A 23164-nucleotide genomic window follows, 5' to 3' on the forward strand; every position below is an offset into this window, starting at 1 on the left:
GCATTAGGTTTGGGGAAAGTGAAGATGGCCACTTTGAGGGTGGGAAGGAGAGACACGGGCTAAAGGTGATTAGAGGATTGAATGAGGCAGGGGCATTAATAGGCAGATTGAACCAGAGAAGGGTGGAGGTAGATGCAAGAGACATGATGGGAGGCAAGTTCATGAACTTAATATTATGGACAGTGCTCATTAAGTCCTTGAACCACAGCAAAAGCAGATTTGTTGTTGACAAGTCAACATCAAAAACCCTTGCTGCTGAAAATGTTTAATCCCTTACATTTAATAAACTCCCACTCCATTTTGTTATTTACTTTTCCCATTGTAAAGTTATGCAAAATTTCAGTTTTTCGGTGTACTATGTTCCTGGTGATGATTTAGGAAAACACTAAAATAAAAACATCAACAATTTCATAAAAATTATTGCAAATTGAGATTTATCAGCTGGTATGAAAATGTAAACTGGCTTTTGATGTAGCACCTGGATCTTCTTAATGGTTTTCCCTCACAAATCCTATGTGTTTCAGTCTTGTTGCAACAACCAAATCTCAATCAAAAAGAAACAAGTGTCATATGAACAGCCATAATTCTCTCCTTGAACTTAAATTTTGGTTTATTGTTTAAATCAGTGTACTATTTGATTGCTACTCAGAAGTTTTGAATGAAACACTAGGGTGGGTGTGGTGCAGTAGAGAACTTGGCAAAAATCTGTGACAGCAATGAGTCACTATTTCTGGTAATGTCTGGTCAGATACTAAAGAGATGAGGAATTGCTTAAAATACAAGCAGTATTTTTCTGATGCTTAAGGAACAAGGGAATGAAAATCTATCTTTCTTCAGCTGCAGGCAGAGATACAAGATGAATAACCAGTTGGTGGCATAGTGTCATCAGTGCTGGACTTCAGGGCGAGAGGTCCCGAGTTTGAATCCGGCTGGCTCCCTTGCACATTCTCCATCCGTGCCTAGGTTGAGTGTTGAGCTAGCAACTCGACCTCGTTAAAAAAAAACCTGGAGAGGGATGGGCTCTGCCAGTTTTCAGATGCCCTAGACACGCCGTACGATCAGCAATCACCAAAACAGATTGGAGCAAAAAGCTTGTCATGATGACGCCCCGCTGCACGCACACACACGCACACAAACTGATATTCACCTAGATATCTTCAAAAGCATCAAATGTAATACATTTTAATCATGTAATGTGTGCAGTGCTTTGCACAACACTCAAATTGTCAAAAGACTGAAGCAGACTATGGCTGACCTCCCACTTTGTGGCTGCTCCAGCAAGAGAAATTCGCCTTTATGGAATTTACAAACCACTACCCAAAAAATGCAAGATATGAAATATTAAAATATAGGAGGTTACAAGGAGACAACAGGAGAGTGGGGTTGAAAGGGAAAATAAATCAGGCATTTGATTGGGCCAAATGGCCCAATTCTGCTCCTATGTCTTATGGTCTTGAAATTCATTCAAATGTTTAAGAAAAAAAAATTGTTTTTATTTTCAACCTGCATTTTTTGATGCATGTTCAAAAGATGGTTCTTTAGCACTATAGGCTCCATTTACCATCTAGCAGATTTTCTTCCCACAGAGGCTTTCCTTATTATTTACCCTCAAGATACCTGAAACAGGGCCAGCACATTTCAGGTGAAAACCTTTTTAAAAGAAGTTATTATTCATTGTGAGTTATGTCATTAAACCCTTACCTATATTTGACATGCACTTAAAAATGTTTTGCCCCATTCAAATTGAAAGCTGGAAGATGATAAACACCTGCAATCATTTGTGTTTCTAACCCCTGCTTCTGGCTACTTAAGTACAGTGTGAAGTTCAGATAGAACTCTCAAAGTACTTTGTATTATCACTATGACTTCGTCTGATGCTCCCTGTTCACATAACAACACACTGCAACAGTTGTGAAACATTTCAGCTTCCCTTCTGTACACCAACCAATCCCATCCTTTCAACAACCTCTTTCTGGTTCTCATCTGCAATTTTTTGCTCCTCACCATTTATAACGTGATTACACTCACTTCCTTTGCATTACAACAGTCCTCTAGTTTCACTGTAGCAGTAAGATTTGTCACGTCGATGCTTTAACTTAATTAGTTCATTCTTCTAATATTTGCATAATCACATTGTTTTGGGCTCCCACGCCCTTCTTCAAGATATTATTCACTTTAAAGACCATGTCTACTTGTTTGATATAACAGCTGAATTTAATAGATATTTTCCAAACAGGCCAGGACTCCCAACATATAACCAGTCTGATTATATGTCACAACAGTGACATAACTACATTATTTTTAACAACAGCTCAGTATTGAGTGTAGCCCATGATCCGGGGGTATGCCAATCTGCAGGAATTGGTTTTTGCACATTAGTCAATCAACTCATTCACACCTGCATCATACAAATTATGTACGTGCTTTCCAAAACCAGGCCCCACAGAGAAAGCAAAATATCAATGCAGAGCTGTGTCAGCCTTGCACGAAAACAGTAACAAAACGGTACTCCTTAATGCTACATGCTTGCTATTAAATGTAGAAAAGTACCAAAGGATCATGGAGCAAGATATTCCAGCTGGTTGAGTGGTGTCACAGCAACAACCTTGCACTCAATGTCAGCAAGATCTAAGAGCTGAATGTGGACTTTAGGAAGGGTAAGACTAGGGAAAACAAACCAATCCTCTTAGAGGGATTAGAAGTGGAGACAGTGAACAACTTCAACCACCTAGGTGTCAATATCTCTGAGGAATTAACCTGGCCACAGTATAACGATGCAGCTATAAAGAAGGCAGGACAGCGGTTACATGTCATTAGGAGTTTGAGGAGATTTGGTTTGTCAACTAAAGCACTCGAAAACTTCCATAAATGTACCCTGGAGAGCATTCTGACTGGCTGCATCACCATCTGGTATGGGGGCAGGAGGGGGAATGGTGGGAAGCTACTGCACAAGATCAAAGTTGCAGAAACTTGAAATATTATTCAGCTCTATCATGGGTAGCAGCCTCTGTAGTATCCCCAGAAAGGTGGTGTCCGTCATTAAGGATTCCACTGCCTAGGACATGCCCTCTTCACACTGTTACTGTCGGGAAGGAGGTACAGAAGCCTGAAGGCACACACTCAGCAATTCAAGAACAGCTTCTTCCCCTCGCCATCTGATTTCTAAATGGACACTGAACCCATCAACACCATCTCACTTTTTTAACTTCTGGTTTTTTTGCACTACTTATTTTAATTATTTAATAGACATACTTAATGTAACAGTTTTTCCCCTATATTTATCATGCATTTCATTGTACTGCTGCCATAAAGTTAACAAACTTCACGACATATGCCGGTGATATTAAATCTGATTCTGTTCACTTTTCATCTGATTTACATCTGCAAATGATCAAAATTTGCATCTCATCTTTTACAATTGCAGGAAGCCACTGCTCTCATATCTGGGAAGGAAGGGTTGATTTTTTTTTAAATCCTGTTTCATGTGTCATGTACCCCGTGACCGGGTGATGCACCATCAGAGACGGGAGGCAAAAAATAGGCTTTTATTGGCTGCAAACGTGACCACAACATCTTGGAGACTGAGGGAGGAGCAGTGCCTCCAATTGCCTTTATACAGGGGTCTGTGGGAGGAGCCACAGAAGCAGTCAGCAGAGGGGCGTGTCCAGACAGGTATACACATAGTTTACCACACCGGGTTAAAGAACCAGCAGAAATGGAAAACACTTTGGAGTCTGGTATTACTATAAACTAGTAGTGTTTATTAGTAACTAAGCAATACAGTAATATAGATGCAAATATAATGAACAGGTTAGCAACAATATATAAAGATATATATGTGTGTAAATAGGAACAAAACTAGGCTCCTTCAAACCTAGGGGTAAACGGGTACAGTCTTACGACATGATGAAGACAGTTCAGTTCGGATCAAGGTAGTTAGTTGAGTAGCATTGGAGAGAGAGAGAGAGAGGTGAGAGATGATGCCATCGATATTCCCATTGTCTTCCAAAGTCCTGTTGTGGTCACCGACTATGACCATGTTACGACCGTTCTTCAGTGGTGGAATTATCACCCAGGCAAGGATGGACACACAGATAATTCCCCACCGGTCACACCTTCACACACTGTGAGCCCCGATCGATTTCCCCGAATCTATACTCCAAAACCCCCACCTTCTTGTAGGTGTAACAAAGCTCATTCAGTGTCCACACTGTGTGACTTGTGGTGTGTCTCGGTGTGTCTTGCTGTGTAACCCTGGCTTTTATCTCTCCATGTTGGACACCAGCTGTCCATCAACCTGTTCCACCTTCCACTTTCTGCAGGAGCTCTATAAGCAGGCAAGTGACCTCGGGGAAAAAGTAAACAAGCTGGCAGAGAACCATGATAACAATCTCTCTCTCTCCCTCTCTCATTGTGCTGGTTGCCTCCCGCTTCCTCTCTTAATAGCAGCACAGTTCGTAGGGTCTATTCTGGACCCCATTTCAAACTAGATTTTCCCCTAACACATGGCATCAGTACTGACACCTATCAATGCTCAATTTGTTCAGTTTGCTTGCCCCTTGGCTTTAATGACTCCAAACATGTCACAAATCTGTTGCTTGTGAATGGATTTCCAATCTAGTCTGGATCATAAAAACACAAGCAAAACCATGAGTAACAAGAATTAGAGAGCTTTTAAGAAACTGGATTAAAAATAGCAGGGTCAAAATATTTATGTTTTCTCAGTTCCTCCATCCCTGCTGTATCTGTTCTCAAGATGAGGTTTTCCATTCCAGAACATCAGAGTTGTCTTCTTCTAACAACAATCACCAGCATCTTCTCCATTTCACACCCAATTTCCCCACTGCCATAACAGGGATAGAGTTCCCTTTGTCCATGAGTCTCCACATCCAGTGTATCATTTTCCATAACTTCTGGCATCTTCAATGGGACCATATCACTGAACACATCTTTCCCTCAGAATCCCTGCTTTTCACAGGGTTGGCTCTCTACAAAACTTCCTTATCCACTCAACCCTCCCCATTGATCTCCATTCTGTGACGTACCCCTGCAAATGATAAAGTGCTACGCCTGCCCATTCACCACCTCCCTCACCATCAAATAGACCTTCCAGGTGAAGCAAAACCTCTACTGAGAGTCTGTCAGAGTCATCTACTGTATGGACACTCCCAGTGTGGCTTCTCCTACATTAGTGAGTCTCAATATTAATTGGGAGACTGCTTCGTCAAGCATATTCACTCGGACTGCCACAAAAGCCTGGCTTTCCCCAAAGGCCACCTATTTTAATTCTACTTCTCATTCCAATGTGTGGATTAAGGCCTCCTCTGGAGGAGGCACACCTCATATTTCGTTTTATAATCCTGCTCATGTTCTTCCGCCAGTCTTTTAAATTTAAATAATCCACCTCAAAAGAATATTGGCAGGTCAGCAATTTTTTAAACTATGCTCCTAAGCTGTGGAACTCAACAACTTAAGGGATGCAGACTCAGTTGACACTCTTAAACACCGGCTCAAACCCTATTTATTTAAACTTGCTTTTAACTAACATCATTTTGTCTTTTACTTCTAAGTTTGTATTTTATCCCAATTTGAACTACATTGTTTATATGAAAAGTGCTCTATAAATAAGATATTATTATTGCTGATGTTATTTTCTGCCTGGGTAGGCTTCTAACCTGACGGCATGAAAATTTTTTCTCTAATCTCCAGTAGATCCTCCTGCCCCATTCATTCTTTTTCTATTCCCCATCCTGGATTCCCTCTCACTTCTTCTCTTCTCCTCACCTACCCATCACTTCCTTCTGGTGCCCCTCCTCCTTTCCTTTCACCCATGGTCCATTCTTCTCTCCCATCAGACTCCTTCAGCCCCATACTTCTTCCACCTCTCACCTCCCAACTTCTCACTACTTCCCCCTCCCTCACCTATCTCCCCCCACCTGCTTTCATAAATCACTTGCCAGCTTGTACTCCTTCCCCTCCCCCATCACCTTATTTTGTCTCCCCCCCCCCAACTTCCTTTTCAATCCTGAAAGATCTCAGCCCAAAACATTGAATGTTTTTAGATGCTGCCTAACCTGCTGAGTTCCTCCAGCATTTTGTGATTTCCAGCATCTGCAGAATCTCATGTTCAAAACATTTAACGTTTTAAAGGAAAACTGCATTTTACTTCCTAACGAGAATAGTTTTATTGAGAGCTGTCCCATGAATCTGAAAATGGATGGAGGGAATCCAATACACATTAACCCATGACTGGCATTCTCTTTCTTGGATGATGGCAGGAATCCAAAACTTTGAAGCACCACTAAAAACTAACCTGAAACTCTTAAAGAGAGATTCTGTATGTATTATCACTCAAATCAGACATGTGGAGGAAGTAAAACAGACCCAATCTACAAGGTTTTAGAATTGCACAAATTGCCAGACCATGGAGAGAGATATCATAGATCATCAAGAACTCAAGGAACATATCAAACGTGCTAGCAAAATCCAGTGGGATCAGAAATAAAGGGAGGCCAGTGGCAGTAGTACACCCCAAGGATGTAGATGCAGTGTCATAAGAAATTCAATAACCTCACAGGACCGGTCAAGGTCAAAAAATGGATCTTCAAATGACAAATCATACCAACTACACAAGCAGATTTCAATCTTCAACAATGCACTTCCATCACTCACTTATTAAGACACAGATATTTGAACCTAATATTTCTATATTTCCCTGCACCCTCAGATTAGCCATGCTTTGAACCTCATGCCCAGCTCTTTAATGTTTCAGGCGTAAGGAAGTATTAAAGCACAGACTTACAAAATGCCCACGATACCAAACGTTTAATACCATGAGCCAGATTTCCTCATCTAATCCCTTAGAGAGCTTACTGCCTCCATCCCCTCCACCAGCTTCCTTCTTCCTCCTCAGTCATTCCTGGCTTTGCAATTTACCCAACCATTTCCAGACCGACTCATTTCTATATGAGATCCCACATCCAAACAAATTACGTTCCTGTTTTATAGTGTTGAATTCCTGGAACATCATTTAATGGCATGAATTAAATGCTTTTTAAAAAAGTAAAAGTGTTTATACAAGTCAAACAATTGGTTTTCCCTCCCAGAAATTTACAAGTTTATAAACTTCTGTTTGCTCTTACTAGAAGCAAATGAGGATTTTCACAATTTTGTCAGTCACACAGCACAGAACTAGGCCCTTCAGCTCTTCATAGCAACCTTTTGCTATCTACACTAATAGCATTTGCCTGTATCCTTTGCTTATTTGAATGTCCTCAATACAACCATAGTTTTTTTTTTAATTGGGTTGTATAATTTAGCCACAACCTTTCCTGAAAAGGTAAAAAGAAGCAAAAACTCAGCTTTAATAAAATTCATGCAAGAATCAATTGTGCCATTTGGTTGCCACTTTCAGCCATGAGATCTGCAACGGGAGGTCTCAAGCTGGCACTTATGGAGTGAAGCAGTTTTAGGCTTTGCTCCAATCCTTTTACTTTTTTTTAAACCTACAAACACCCCCTAATTGATCTTTTTATACCTATTCTAAAGGGGTTTAAACATATGAAATTTTTTTCAACTGTTTGAATCATTTTCAACTGGCTGAAATGTCTAAAGTAGAGGAATCAAAACAGATGAAAAAACGGTAACTTTAGAAGCAATTGTGAATCTTATGGACAACAGACTTGGAAAACTGGAGAGTAGATTAACCGCAAAGCTTTCTACGTTCGATGAAATTTTAAAGATATTTGACGCAAAACTTCAAGCACTTACACTGGAGTCACAAAAACACCAAGCAAGTATTTTAGTTCTTGAAGAAGCCGCTCACCAGACAGATCGTATAATTGAAACTTTGCAACAACAGCAAACTTCGACTTCTCAACAGATGGATCATTATAAATCTAAAATCACTGATCTTGAAAACCGCTCTCGAAGACAAAATCTTCAGTTAATTGGGATTCCGGAAAAATTTGAGAATGGCGATCTCACTGTTTTTTCCTCCAAATTTTTAATGGATGTCTTTGGCTCAGAAGTACTGGATTCCCCTCTAATAATCGACTGTGCACATCGCATTTCTCGTTTTCATTCAGATTCAAGTTTGAAACCACAACAAGTAATTCTCTGGATCCATTATCTTCATACCAAAGAGCGTTTGATTCGGGCTGCACGGAAAAAGGGTATGATCAGCTTTCAAGATTTTAAATTCCGTATTCTGGAAGACTGCAGTCCCGAAGTTTTAAGGGCAAGAATGGCTTTTAAATCGGTTATGTCGGAAATTCATCAGAAAGGCTACAAGCAAGCGCTGTTATTTCCAGCGCATTTGAGAGTTACTCTCGAAGACAGAACTTATCGGCTGTTCAAATCTCCAGCGGATGCTCAAAGGTTTCTTGAAGAATAACATTTTATCGGGTTGACTAATGTAATGATTAGTTTATAGATTTGGATCTTTTATAAAATGATGTTTTTTTTATGTATGGCTTACATGTATTTTTTTATACATGGTAAAAGTCCGTTTTTGGTTTATTCTGAGTTTGTTATTTTTTCATAATATTCATCTGTTAGTTTTGAAAGTAATTTATTAGGGTTTTCTTTTAAGTTTGTATACACTTTTTTATATTTTTAATGTTTAAATATTAAGATTTTTTTTAAAATAAAATGTCGTTTCTTCTTTCCGAAAGACCTTAGTGCTTGGAACGTCACATCCGTTTTGATGTGTTTGAATAAGTTTCAAACTTTCTTTTAAAACACTAATTCAATATTATTCATTAATGGATTTTATCATTTTAATTTTTTTTCCTAAATCCTTTTGTTTTATATATATATACTAATCTTATATTTTAATTTTTGCTATGCCAACCCTTTCTTATAACATGGGTGGTTTGTAACTTTTATTCAACTTTTTTTTTGTTTGAGTTGCCGTCTTGAGACATGGGGGTAATTTTAGTGTTAGATTGCTTGCTTGCCTCTTTTTGGCTTTTTTCCTGGGGTTTTGAGGGTGGAGGGAGGGGGATTTTTCTTCTTTCTTTTCTTTTTGCTTGCTTTATGCTTAGTTTCACTTCATGGGCTCATATGAAACTACAAAGATGGTTGCAGTGCCGTGACTTCCAGTTCCTCCTTGAACTTACTTCCCTCTTCCGGATTCATGAGTTCATCTTTTTTTTAACCTTATGTGTTAATTGTAATAAATATAGTCAATATGGATAAGGTTATTAATTTTGTTTCTTGGAATATTGATGGTTTAAATCATCCGATCAAGTGGAAAAAATATTCAAAGTAATCCATAAAATGAATGCTAATGTTATCTTTATACAAGAGACTCATGTAAGGAAGGTGGATAGTCAACGCTTTTTTAGGTTTTGGAAAAACAAACAATATCACTCGAATTCTCAAGCCAAAGTAAGAGGTGTTTCCATTTTTATAGATTCTTCAACCTCCTTTATACACCATGAAACAATTTCAGACCCACAAGGTAGATTTTTGCTTATTACTGGTCTACTTTTTAATCAAAAAGTTGTTTTAGTTAATGTTTATGCTCCAAACACTGATTGTCCTGAATTTTTTAAGTGTCTATTTACATCCTTTCCCAATTTGAATCAGTACAGGCTGATAATGGGTGGGAATTTTAACTGTTGTTTAAACCCTTCGATGGATAGATCCAAGCCCACCCAAGCTCTTCCAAATAAATCGGCCTCTCTTATTAATTCCTTTATGACTTATTCAGCAATTTTCGAAATTTGGTGTTTTTTACACCCCAATGACAAAGCGTTTTCATACTTTTCTCATGTTTATCATAATTATTCAAGAATTGATTACTTCTTCATTGATCACCGTTTAGTTACAGATGTTATCAATTGTAAATATGACTATTACCATTTCTGATCATGCACCTTTGAAGTTATCTATTAAGATAATGAATTCATCTATTAATGCTAAATCTTGGAGGTTCAACTCTATTTTATTGCAGGACTTAGACTTTGTTAATTTTATCAAACAACAAATTGATTTGTTTTTCTCAACAAATTCTACAGCACAGATCTCCAGTGGAATTTTATGGGACACTTTTAAAGCATTGATTCATGGACAGATTATTTCATACTCTGCTGGAGTTAGGAAACGAACTAATTCAAAAATATTAACATTGGTTGATAAAATCAAAGCAATTGATAAGATTTATTCAGTGACCCCCAGCAAAGAACTTTATAAAGAAAGAGTGGAACTCCAAATGGAGCATAGTTTGTTATTATCCTCTTCGATTGAAAATCAGTTAATTAAATCTAGAACCCGGTTTTATGTATATGGAGTTAAGTCTGGTAAATTATTGGCTAATCAACTTAAAACTGCTTCGGTTAAACGACAGATTGCTAGGATTCGTAAACAAGATGGCACTCTGACGATCGACCATAAAGAGATAAATAAAGCCTTTCAAGATTTTTATAATTCTTTATATCAATCAGAATCTGCTGAGGATTCTTCTATAATAAATGAATTTTTAAGGAAATTGAATATTCCAAAATTAACAGTAGAGGATAGTGTATTCTTAGATACGCCTATCATGGAAACTGAAATTAAAAAGGCTATTTTTTCAATGAATTCCGGTAAAGCTTCTGGTCCAGATGGTTATTCTGCAGAATTTTTTAAATCTTTTTCCTCTATACTTTCTCCTTGGCTTTGTAAAATTTTTAAAGACGCGTTAATTATAGGCAAATTGCCACAATCTTTTTATGAAGCTTCTATTTCTTTAATTCTTAAAAAAGATAAAGACCCTATTGAATGTGCATCCTATCGGCCTATATCCTTGTTGAATATGGATTTTAAGATTTTTAGTAAAATTTTGGCTACTAGATTAGAAAATATATTACCTCGAATCATTTCTGAAGATTAGACTGGATTTATTAAAAATCGCTATTCATCTTTTAACATTAGAAAATTAATTAATATTATTTATACTCCTTCACCCAAAATACCAGAATGTGTCATTTCTTTAGATGCTGAAAAAGCATTTGATAGAGTTGAATGGCCATATTTATTTAATATGTTGCAGCATTTTAATTTTAGTTCAAAATTTATATCATGGATTAAATTAATATACTATAAACCCTTGGCTTCGGTTTTTACCAATAATCAAAGATCTCCTTTTTTTCAGTTATTCCGTGGTACAAGGCAAGGTTGTCCTTTAAGTCCTTTACTATTTGACATTGCTTCGGAACCCTTGGCTATAGCCATTTGTGAATCACCTAATATTCTGGGTATTACTTGAGGGGAGGGGATGTATAAGTTATCGTTATATGGTGATGATTTGTTACTATACATATCTGACCCTGAGAGATCTATTCCTGCTATTTCGTCCTTGCTTGCTCAGTTTAGTAACTTTTCTGGTTATAAATTGAATTTTAATAAGAACAAATTATTTCCATTAAATATGCAAGTTCCAATTTATAAACATTTACCATTTAAAGTTGTTAGAGATTATTTTACTTATTTAGGTATTAAAATTACTAAAAAACATAAAGATTTATTAAAGGCTAATTTTTTACCCTTAATTGACCAAATTAAGCAACTTGCTACCAGGTGGTCTCCATTATCTTTGTCATTGGTTGGTCGAATTAATGCTATTAAGATGATGGTATTACCCAAATTCTTATATTTATTTCAAGCATTACCAATTTTTATTCCTAAATCTTTTTTTGATATTATTGACTCCAAAATATCTTCTTATCTGTGGCAGAATAAAAATCCTAGACTAGGTAAAAAAATATTTACAGAAGCCTAAGAAGGAGGGTGGTTTGGCTTTGCCAAACTTGAGATTTTACTATTGGGCAGTTAATATACGATATTTAATATTTTGGACACAAGAATCGACTACAGCTGCTTGCCCACAATGGGTAAATTTGGAATGTAAATCTGTACAAGACTTTTCATTGTTTCCAATTTTAGGATTTTCACTTCCTTTTTCTTTATCTAAATTGAATAAGCAAATAACTAATCCTATAGTCAAATATACATTGCGAATTTGGTTTCAATTTCGTAATTTTTTTGGTTTGAGTAAGTTTATTTTATCATGCCCTATAATATCTAACTATTTTTTTCAGCCCTCTTTTATGGATCAAACTTTTTTTTTGTGTGTAAAACAAAAGGTATAACATGTTTTCATGATTTGATTTTGGATGATAGTGTTATGTCCTTTGAACAGCTATCTAATAAATATAATTTACCTAAAACCCATTTTTTTTTAGATATTTGCAAGTTAGGAATTTTTTGTATAATGAGTTACAGTCTTTTTCAAAACTATGTCCATTGGACATTACGGAAAGAATTTTAGCTCTGAATCCTTGTCAAAAGGATTTAGTAGCTGTCATTTATAATATGATCATGAAAATACAGCCAGAAGTATCAGAAAAAATTAAGAAAGAATGGGAAGAAGAACTTCATTGTCTTATATCCACTGAGCAGTGGGAGAAAATTTTGCTATTAATCAATTCTTCTTCTATTTGTGCTAAACATGCCCTAATACAATTTAAGGTTGCACACAGAGCTCATATGTCTAAGGATAAACTTGCTCGATTTTATTCTCATGTTAATCCAACCTGTGACAGATGTCATTCTGATGTTGCTTCATTGACCCATATGTTTTGGTCTTGCCCTTGTTTACAAAATTACTGGAAAGATATTTTCAGTATTATTTCAAGAGTTCTGAATATCAATTTCCAACCACATCCTATTACTGCAATTTTTGGTTTACCAGTGGTGGATTATAGTTGTTTATCCTCTTCATCTCGACGAATGATTGCATTTGTTACATTAATGGCTAGAAGATCTATTTTATTGAATTGGAAAGAAAATAATCCTCCAACTATATTTCAGTGGTTTTCTCAAACTATCTCTTGTTTGAACTTAGAAAAAATTAGAAGTGTTGTTTTTGATCCTTCAGTTAAATTTGAAGAAACTTGGAGACCATTTATTCAACATTTTCATATGAGTTAAATTGTCTTTTCCTAAACCTCACTTTTATTATCCTTAATTATTTGGATGGAGGTTCGGAGTTATTGGCACTACTGTATGTATCTAACATTATGCAATGGCCCATGTGGGTAGTGTTTTTTTTCCTTCTCTTTTTTTGGGTTTTTTTTTTGTTTCTTTTGTTCATAAATACTATGAGTTTGGGAGGCTATATATATTGATTATTATATATTTGAATGTCTATTTAAACTATCAACTATGTACTCTCAAACACTTTGTATTCATGTTTCATTTATGTTTGCTTAAAAATTAATAAAAAGATTTAAAAAGAAAGAAAAGAGATCTGCAACATCCAAGTTCAGAATGCTGACAGCATGACTATAAAATCACAACAGCCTGCAGTTCTGGCCTTAAGTGCTACTGTAGCGGTGTGCTACAAACAGCGCTAAAATTACGACACGGAGTCGGTAACTGCAGTCGAAGGAAAAACTTTATTCGAAAACTTCAGCCTCACTTTTAAGCCTCTGTCAACCGGCCCCCCATGGCGAAGAGGCTCCAAAGCTCTGTGCTCGCAAACCCCCGTAGGCTATCTAATTGTGAGTCGGTTCGCATACGCTAGGAAATGAGCCGCCACATAACCCCCCCCCAGAACCGGCGATACACCCCCCAATGTCCACAGCCTGGGCCAGAACCTGCTTGGGAGGTCGGCCTCTGCGCCGAGGCGCCGGAAACTCGGCCGGTTGCGCCAGGTCCACATGGGCCGGCTTGAGGCGGTCCACCGTGAAAACCTCCTCCTTCCCCCCAACGTCCAGCACGAACGTGGACCCGTTGTTCCGGAGCACCGTAAACGGCCCCTCGTATGGCCGCTGCAGCGGTGGCCGATGCCCGCCCCTTCGTACAAACACAAACTTACAGTTCCGTAGGTCTTTGGGTACGCAGGTCGGGTGCCGCCCATGCTGTGAAGTGGGTATGGGGGCCAGGTTACCGAGCTTCTCGCGAAGTCTGCCCAGGACTGCAGCGGGTTCTTCCTCTTGCCCCCTCGGGGCTGGTAGGAACTCCCCGGGGACGGCCAGGGGCGCGCCGTATACCAACTCGGCCGACGAGGCGTGCAGGTCGTCCTTGGGCGCTGTGCGGATGCCGAGAAGGACCCAGGGAAGCTCGTCCGCCCAGTTGGCTCCTCGCAGGCGGGCCATGAGGGCCGACTTCAGGTGACGGTGGAAACGCTCCACTAGCCCGTTCGACTGTGGGTGGTAGGCAGTGGTGTGGTGCAGCTGAGTCCCCAAAAGGCTGGCCATAGCTGACCACAGGCTGGAGGTGAACTGGGCGCCTCTGTCGGAGGTAATGTGGGCTGGTACACCAAAGCGGGATATCCAGGTGGCGATCAGGGCTCGGGCGCAAGATTCGGAGGTGGTGTCGGTGAGCGGGACCGCCTCTGGCCATCTTGTGAACCGGTCCACGATAGTCAGGAGGTAACGCGCTCCGCGCGACACTGGCAGGGGGCCCACGATATCCACATGAATGTGGTCGAAACGCCGGTGGGCGGGATGGAACTGCTGCGGTGGGGCTTTGGTGTGCCGCTGCACCTTGGCCGTCTGGCAGTGCATGCACGTCCTGGCCCATTCACTGACCTGTTTGCGGAGTCCGTGCCAAACGAACCTGCTGGAAACCATCCGGACAGTTGTCCGGATGGAGGGATGCGCCAAGTTATGAATGGAGTCGAAAACACGTCGCCGCCAGGCTGCGGGGACGACCGGACGGGGCTGGTTGGTGGCGACGTCACAGAGCAGGGTCCTCTCACCTGGGCCCACGGGGAGGTCCTGGAGCTGCAAACCAGAGACTGCAGTCCTGTAACTCGGAATCTCCTCATCTACCTGCTGTGCCTCTGCCAGTGCCTCAAAGTCTACCCCTTGGGAAAGGGCATGAACGGTAGGGCGAGAGAGCGCATCCGCCACGACATTGTCCTTACCCGAGACGTGCCGGACATCCGTTGTGTATTCAGAGATGTAGGACAGGTGGCGTTGCTGGCGGGATGACCAGGGGTCGGATGCTTTCGTAAACGCAAAGGTAAGCGGTTTGTGGTCCGTGAACGCGGTGAAGGGCCGACCTTCTAGGAAGTACCTGAAATGCCGGATTGCCAGGTAGAGCGCCAACAGTTCCCGGTCAAAAGCACTGTACTTGAGCTCGGGTGGCCGCAGGTGTTTGCTGAAAAACGCCAGGGGTTGCCAGCGACCTGCGATGAGCTGCTCCAGCACCCCACCGACTGCCGTGTTTGATGCGTCCACTGTGAGGGCGGTAGGGGTGTCCATTCTGGGATGTACTAGCATTGCGGCGTCAGCCAAAGCTTCCTTCGTTTGAACGAAAGCGGCGGCGGACTCCTCGTCCCAGGTAATGTCCTTGCTCGGACCCGACATCAGGGCGAACAGGGGGCGCATGATCCGGGCAGCTGAAGGGAGGAAGCGGCGGTAGAAATTGACCATACCTACGAATTCCTGAAGGCCTTTGACCGTGGTGGGTCGGGGGAAGTGGCGGACCGCATCTACCTTAGCGGGCAGAGGGGTTGCCCCGTCTTTAGTAATCCTGTGGCCCAGGAAGTCAATGGTATCAAGTCCGAACTGGCATTTGGCAGGGTTGATTGTAAGACCGTACTCACTCAGTCGGGCGCAGAGTTGACGGAGGTGGGACAGATGCTCCTGACGACTGCCGCTGGCTATGAGGATGTCATCCAAATAGATGAACGCGAAGTCCAGGTCCCGTCCCACCGCATCCATTAACCGCTGGAACGTCTGTGCGGCATTCTTCAGGCCGAACGGCATGCGGAGGAACTCGAAGAGGCCAAACGGGGTGATGAGAGCCGTCTTGGGGACGTCGTCAGGATGCATCGGGATTTGATGGTACCCTCGGACAAGGTCGACCTTGGAGAAGATCCGGGAGCCGTGCAGGTTTGCCGCAAAGTCCTGAATGTGCGGCACAGGGTAGCGGTCCGGTGTGGTAGCCTCGTTCAGCCTGCGGTAGTCGCCGCACGGTCTCCAGCCCCCCGTCGCTTTGGGCACCATGTGCAGGGGGGAAGCCCAGGGGCTGTCGGACCGCCGGATGATCCCCAATTCCTCCATTCTCTGGAACTCCTCCTTCGCCAGTCGGAGCTTGTCCGGGGGAAGCCACCGAGCACGGGCATGGAGGGGTGGTCCCTGTGTCGGGATGTGGTGCTGTACGCCGTGCCTGGGCATGGCTGCTGTGAACTGCGGTGCCAGAACCGATGGGAACTCCGCCAGGACCCTGGTGAAGTCGTTGTCGGACAGCGTGATGGAGCCGAGGTGAGGGGCTGGCAACTGGGCCGCGCCCAGGGAGAACGTCTGAAAGGTCTCGGCGTGTACCAGTCTCTTCCTGGGCAGGTCAACCAGCAGGCTGTGAGCCCGCAAAAAATCCGCACCCAGAAGCGGTTGGGCTACGGCGGCCAGTGTGAAGTCCCACGTGAACTGGCTGGGGCCGAACTGTAGCTGCACCTGACGGGTGCCATAGGTCCTTACTGTGCTGCCATTCACGGCCCTCAGGGGGGGACCCGGTGCCCTGCTGCGAGTGTCGTAACTTGTCGGAGGTAAAACGCTGACCTCAGCCCCAGTATCGACCAAAAAGCGGCGTCCCGACCTGCTATCCCACACATACAGGAGGCTATCCCGATGGCCAGCCGCCGTAGCCATCAGCGGCGGCTGGCCCTGGCGTTTCCCGGGAACTTGCAGGGCGGGCGGCAACGGCGGGCTTCTGCGCCCCACCGCTGGTGGTAGAAGCACCAGTGGTCATTGGGCCGGGGGTTAGTGGGCTCTGCGGCCGGGCCTGGACTGGTTTGCTGCCGGGAGCGTGGCTGGGAGATCTGTGCGATGGACGCCCCGCTCACCTTTTTGGCGTTCCACAGCAAGTCCGCCCGGGCTGCCACCTTCCGGGGGTCACTGAAATCCGCGTCGGACAGCAGCAGGCGTATGTCCTCGGGCAGCTGCTCCAGGAATGCCTGCTCAAACATGAGGCCTGTGTGTCCCTCGGCCAGAGACAACATCTCGTTCATTAAAGCCGATGGAGGTCTGTCGCCCAAGCCATCCAGGTGCAGTAAACGGGCAGCCCGCTCGCGCCGTGAGAGTCCGAAAGTCCTGAGGAGCAGGGCTTTGAATTCCGTGTACTTGCCGTCTGCCGGGGGCGACTGTACGAACTCCGCGACCTGGGCAGCTGTGTCCTGGTCGAGGGAGCCCACCACGTAGTAGTAGCGGGTGTCTTCTGAGGTGATCCGGCGAACGTGGAATTGGGCTTCGGCTTGCTGGAACCATAGGTCCGGGCGCTGTGTCCAGAAACCCGGCAGTGTCAACGAAACCGCATGAACAGAGGCGGCGTCGGTCATTTCTGGTCCAAAAATCGTTTGGACCGTCGGGGTCACCAATTGTAGCGGTGTGCTACAAACAGCGCTAAAATTACGACACGGAGTCGGTAACTGCAGTCGAAGGAAAAACTTTATTCGAAAACTTCAGCCTCACTTTTAAGCCTCTGTCAACCGGCCCCCCATGGCGAAGAGGCTCCAAAGCTCTGTGCTCGCAAACCCCCGTAGGCTATCTAATTGTGAGTCGGTTCGCATACGCTAGGAAATGAGCCGCCACACTACTGCCTTGCTTCATGAAGTAAGAAGACAAAAGAAACTGCAAATGCTGGAACCAGGAATAAAAAGCTAAAATAACTCAGGAGTCAAACTGCCTGTAGAGGTAAAAGATGCATTAACATTAACCCTGCCTCACTACTTAATGGGAAGAGGGAAGATCACCAGTATTTTGCAGATGGTGGGATAGAGGCTGGAAGGTGATAGGAGGAACTAGGGGCCCATCGCCTAGTTCAACAATCAACAATAAAAGTTAATTGTCAGGGCAGACAGAGGGGCAGATTTAGCAATTTGGCTCGATAATTTACAATTACTTAAATGAATGAACAGAATAAATCTGACACTGAGATTACAATTCCACTCTCAACCTAGCCCATGAGTTTGGCAAACCAAGTACATTGGGAAAATGGAAGGGGATTGTACTAAACTAGGAACGCGAGCAAGCAACAGGAAGTTTTCTGATTGCCACATCAGAAAAAAGCTTCCCATTTTCTGATTGCCACATTCATTTGTCAGCCCAGCCCATTTTTTAGATACTGATTAACCATATGAACATTCATTAACTTTGACAATGATATCTCCTATATTTGTAAATTTTAATTAAGAGCCAAGGAGCAACAATTTCACCCATGGAAGCTACCAAAAATGCACTGCGAAACACTGCCAGGAAAACTCCTGCACTGATACAAGTCATCAGTTCTATCAAGGGGTCACCATACAAATAGAAGTGGATTTGGATACAAGCATGCTAATCTCACTTTAGTAAATTCATACAAGTCCTCCCCAGGTTACAACAGGGTTCTGTGCCTGAGAAGTGTGCATAATGTGAACAATCCACAAGTCAGAAATGCTATCACTCAGCAACATATTTAAACAAAAACAAAGTCCAACCAATGGCAAGGTGTAGTTAGGCAAGAACATTTAACTGAACCACTTGGATATCTCTGCAAAGAAAGTTCCCATGCAGCAGAAGGTATTTGCAGCCCCTTAACAGGCAAGAAATCCATCCAGCCTGTCTCCCAATTGTCTGCCTGTTGGGTATTGGTAACCTAGGGAGGTCCTGCATGAATGTTCTACAATAATGCAGAAAGCTTGCCTAAAGTAGATATATATATGTAGCGCAGGAAGGCAGCACATGATGCTTGGAGCCAAGCAAACATTCCACCACAGCAGCCTGCTTCTGAATTCTGGTACTGATGCAGCCAATGCGAAATGAACATCTATTAGTCAAACTTCTCCAAAGGCTCTGAGTGATTTTGTTGATCCAAGTAAGCCACAGGTGCTCTCTGATATGAAGCACATTTTACTTTTGCCTTTACAGTGTCTTAAAAATAATGCCTCAATTCACAAGTAAAGGCTTTTCATTTCTAGCAAAAACATTAACAGGTTCTTCAGTGGGAGTGCTGCAAGACTGTACTCTGGTTGCACTGTTCAGTGGAACATAGAACATTTCTGCTTGTATTTTGGCATACATGCATTTCCACCTCGTTTCTTCTGACCTCCTTCCACTATTCAGTATCACTGCGTGGCACAGAATGCAGACTAATACATAATCCAATCACATTATTCCTCTGGGTCCAATATCAAACCCTTTAGAATTCTTTAGTTTGCTTTGTTACTTCTAAAGTAATCCAGGTTCAATTTTTTAAAAAAAGGTTTCTCAGATTTTTGTGTGACAATGGAAAAATTAGAACTCCAAGAGGAGAATGGAGTGTTTTGCTCCATTTTCACTCCATTCTTTCCCTTAAGTTCACAGCATCTTGTAAAATACTGAAGGCAGCGCAACGGTATTGAACTCCAAATTACCTTCACACGTCAGGGAGTACAGATTCACTGAGATACCAATAGAAATAGGTTGACAAATTGATTGGTTGAGGCATTACAATTTGATTTTTTAGTTGCATTAACAGATGACTGTAAATTGAAGAAATATTACAACTTTAGATCCAAAACTCAGTTAAGGTAATTCCTATTAATCACGAAATATTATTACCTCTGCATCCTGTAAGACACCATTTTTAGGGCAATCCAGCTCTGGACATGTGATTGTAGTTCCACAACCTTCTCTGATCAATAGTTCTACATACTGTGTCAAGCACTAATGATTCAAACATGGGGGGTGGAGGAAAAAAAGAACATCAGTTATTTAGCATTGAAATGGTGGCTATGTTTATTGCATCAGAGAACCTTGGGCTTTGCTCCTCTTCAAAATGTGATATTTTAAGAGACATAAATATTCTGTGTTGCTGCAACTGAAACTGTTAGCAAAACAAATTTCTGCTCATAATTCCATCCATACAATTTTTTTTGAATGCTAAATTACCTTGTAATTTATTGAAATATTCCAAAATATAGTTCTGTGAACAGATTGTAAATGTTTCCAAGAGTTTGGAATCAAATTAAGGGTCCAGAAGGGTAAACCAGTGTATTCAATATTCTGCAAAAATGTTAATGGAACCATTGTCTTTTCTATGGATTTGAGATCCCCATCTATAATAATAATGGCAGAGTTAAATGTGATCTCTCTTTACTTTTGTTGCTTGGCCTACTGCTATTTTCCACACAGATGAGAAAGATGGGAGCAGGGTATAGAGGAAGACGCTTTTGGTAAAGTCTTTGACAATACATCACTTGTAAGGTTAGACAAAGGAGCAAAGAAAATTGGATTTTAAAACCAATAGGGGAAAACAAAATTGGAGCTAGTTCCACCCTCCCCCACCCCAAGAGGCTCTGCAATAGGATTCTGCTGGGGTGGGGGAAAGAGGGAAAGATCACATCAACTCATCCTGTGCAATGATCTGGTTAAGATTAACAAAATTATTGGATAATTTAATAGAACATTATACACACTGAGATAAAAGTATACACATTTTAAACCAAAGGTAGACACAATGTCAGCAAATTTGAGATAAACTATTCACTAAGAGTAGCAATAGTCATTAAACTTTAATTGTGAAGACAATAATTTTCCATGTACACTCTCTAATGCAATTATAGGCTCATTTAACTGGAGCAGGGGTTTCCAACCCGAGTCCATGGACCCCTTGCTTAATGGTATTGGTCCATAACAAGAAAGGTTGGGAATCCCTGAAGCACAGCACAAGAGATTAAGAGTGACCTGACATACAAAATTCTAAAAGGAACAGATGGAATCCTTTTCTCATAATAGGTGTATCAAAACAAGAGATCATAAGTTTAAGGTGAGGAGGAGGATCTTTAAAGGTGATCCCAGAAGAAAATTATTTTTGATTTATCACAAAAAGTGGTTGATATTGGGATTGACAGAGATTGGCATGGAAATGGATATAACTGCTATGTTTAGGACCCACTTAAACAGGCACTTGAATAGGCAAGGCATTGAAGATCCAGAGCTAATGTAGGCAAATGGGATGACTATAGCTGGGCAAAAAGATCAGTATGGATGCAGTGGGCTGAAGGACTGTACAATTCTATTGTCACCCTGTGTGAACTTTGGTTGCTGTTACTGAATCTGGCAGAGATACAGACCATGAAGTAATGAAGAGTTTACGTAAAACCAAGATAATTGGTTGAAACAGTCTACATACTAGATGAAAGATAGATGTGAGGATTCATCTAGATCAAGGGTTCACAACCTGGAACAGTTCACAGTATCCTTGCTTAATGGTATTGGTCCATAGCATAAAAAAGGTTGGAAAACCCTGATTTAGATGCAGCCAGATGATTAGAAATACAGAAGCATCCAGAAAATCTCTGACTTCTTCATTGGATTGACTTGCAATACAATGGACTTGGAAGTGCTGAAGAAATTTACTTGCACAGAGATGTATAAGCTTTTTACTTCCAAGACTCATGACTGAGGCAGAAAAAATATCAACCATCAAATTAAAGTGGACAAGGGGATGAAAGAAAAAGATTAAGCGGATATGGATAATCTAAGTGCTTAGAGGAAGATAATTAGGTTGGTTTGATTGAAATGCTCTAGTAATGGGCTTGGAATAGTTCTAGTTTATGGAAACTAATTTATGGGAACACTGGAATGAAGATCAGAGACAATAAAACATGCGTCAGGGACTGAGACAGGGAACTAGGAAGTTCCTGAGATTTACCACTTACAGTAAACCTGCATCACTCCTGATCAGTCAAAATGAAGACAACCTCAGTTATACCTATTCACCAGGCTCAGATTCAACAAGCTCCCCTCTGTTATGAGCAACTGAGAACACTCACCAGGGTACAGAAGACACAGCTACACTGTTCCAGAGTGGTCATTCTGTCAGGAGCATATTCACAAAGGCAGAGCTTGCACGTTATCAGTGGCTCAAGAGTCAACTCACTGTCAACCGATAAACCCTTTGCTGCCACCTGATGGTTGTTACTAACGGTCTCCATTCTCGAGAGTTTGCGCACCAGCGGTCCTGGCACCTGTAATAATTACAATATTAAGGATTTGTTTATTATCAACATATGTATCAAGATACAGCAAAAAGTTTGCCTTGCTCATTTTTTATACAGATCAACTCATAGCATTACTAAGTTGATTCACCTTTTTTCTTTTATGTACGATCTCAATCACTGAATTTGTTTTGAATAAAATAAAGATTGAACAATCATTTATGAGTATCATCACTCACTTCAGCTGCTTCACACTACATTGAGAACATCCACTTGGTGAATCTATCGTATCTGAACTTTCAGGCAGCAAGTATGATTGGGAACTACTCCAAACTACCAACTGACCACTCCAGAAACTCATTTAAACCTGCTGTAGCTTTATTATCCAAGAGAAAAATTAATAACCACCTATTTGAATCTCCAAAGGTAAGCTCCACAAATAGAGTAATCATCAGCTCCACAAATGCAAATCTATTGCACAGCAACTGAAGTAGTTAAATAAATTACACATACACATCACCAAAATTCATTTCAATTCAACTTTCTTACATAATTCATGTTTGTTACAACATCATGCAACAATTTCAAACCATTATTTCCATTGGAATAACCTTATTCAAGCAACTGAACCTGGTTAAGTTGTTTGGGAGCAAGACATATGTTGATTCATTCCATTTACAGCTTATAAAACCAGTACACTGCATTAAAGGTGCATACAGTGCTGTCCTATGGAAGAGATTTTAAACATAGCCCTTTGTTTCCTTTTCAGGTTAAAATGTCCATCCCCTTTATGTTTGAAGAAAACCTAAAGAGCCACGCCATCTTTTCCACCATCATATAAACTGGTTATTTGTGCTTGTGGGATCTTTCTGTGCCTACATTCACAGCAAGCCTTGGAAATGGACTACTCTCCAAAAAGCATGAAAAATGCTTTGAAGCCTTCAAGAAATAATGCAATTAAAATTGTAAGAATATTTCTTGCTATCTAAATACATTTTTAAAAACATCCCATTTTTTCCATCATTCCTGGTCTTGCCAACATAGCAGACAAAAAAGTTGTCCAAGGTTCCATTCAATGCCTGTAGGAAACTTGCCAGAGAACCTTGAGATATCTTCACACTTGGGCTGTGGTCACCACCAGCAAGGCTGGGATTTATTGCCCTTTTACATCTGTGCTCCGAGTGAAGGAAAAACTAAAGCTCTTGT

The 23164-nt window shown here is 41.4% G+C and overlaps 1 protein-coding gene across 1 annotated transcript in view; it reads right to left on the reverse strand.

Moving 5' to 3' along the window:
- The window catches only part of LOC132378519 (E3 ubiquitin-protein ligase RNF144B-like), a 75946-nt gene that overhangs the window by 35528 nt on the left and 17254 nt on the right, over nucleotides 1-23164 (reverse strand). Inside the window, exons 2-3 of the mRNA XM_059945474.1 lie at nucleotides 21794-21988; nucleotides 19578-19682 (exon numbers count right to left, since the gene is read on the reverse strand). Of these exons, the coding sequence (XP_059801457.1) occupies nucleotides 19578-19682; nucleotides 21794-21955 (267 nt within the window). The 5' untranslated portion in view covers nucleotides 21956-21988. The remainder of the gene's footprint in view (nucleotides 1-19577; nucleotides 19683-21793; nucleotides 21989-23164) is intronic.

This window comes from Hypanus sabinus, chromosome 20 (assembly GCF_030144855.1).
Source record: "Hypanus sabinus isolate sHypSab1 chromosome 20, sHypSab1.hap1, whole genome shotgun sequence".
Classification (NCBI taxonomy): Eukaryota; Metazoa; Chordata; class Chondrichthyes; order Myliobatiformes; family Dasyatidae; genus Hypanus; species Hypanus sabinus.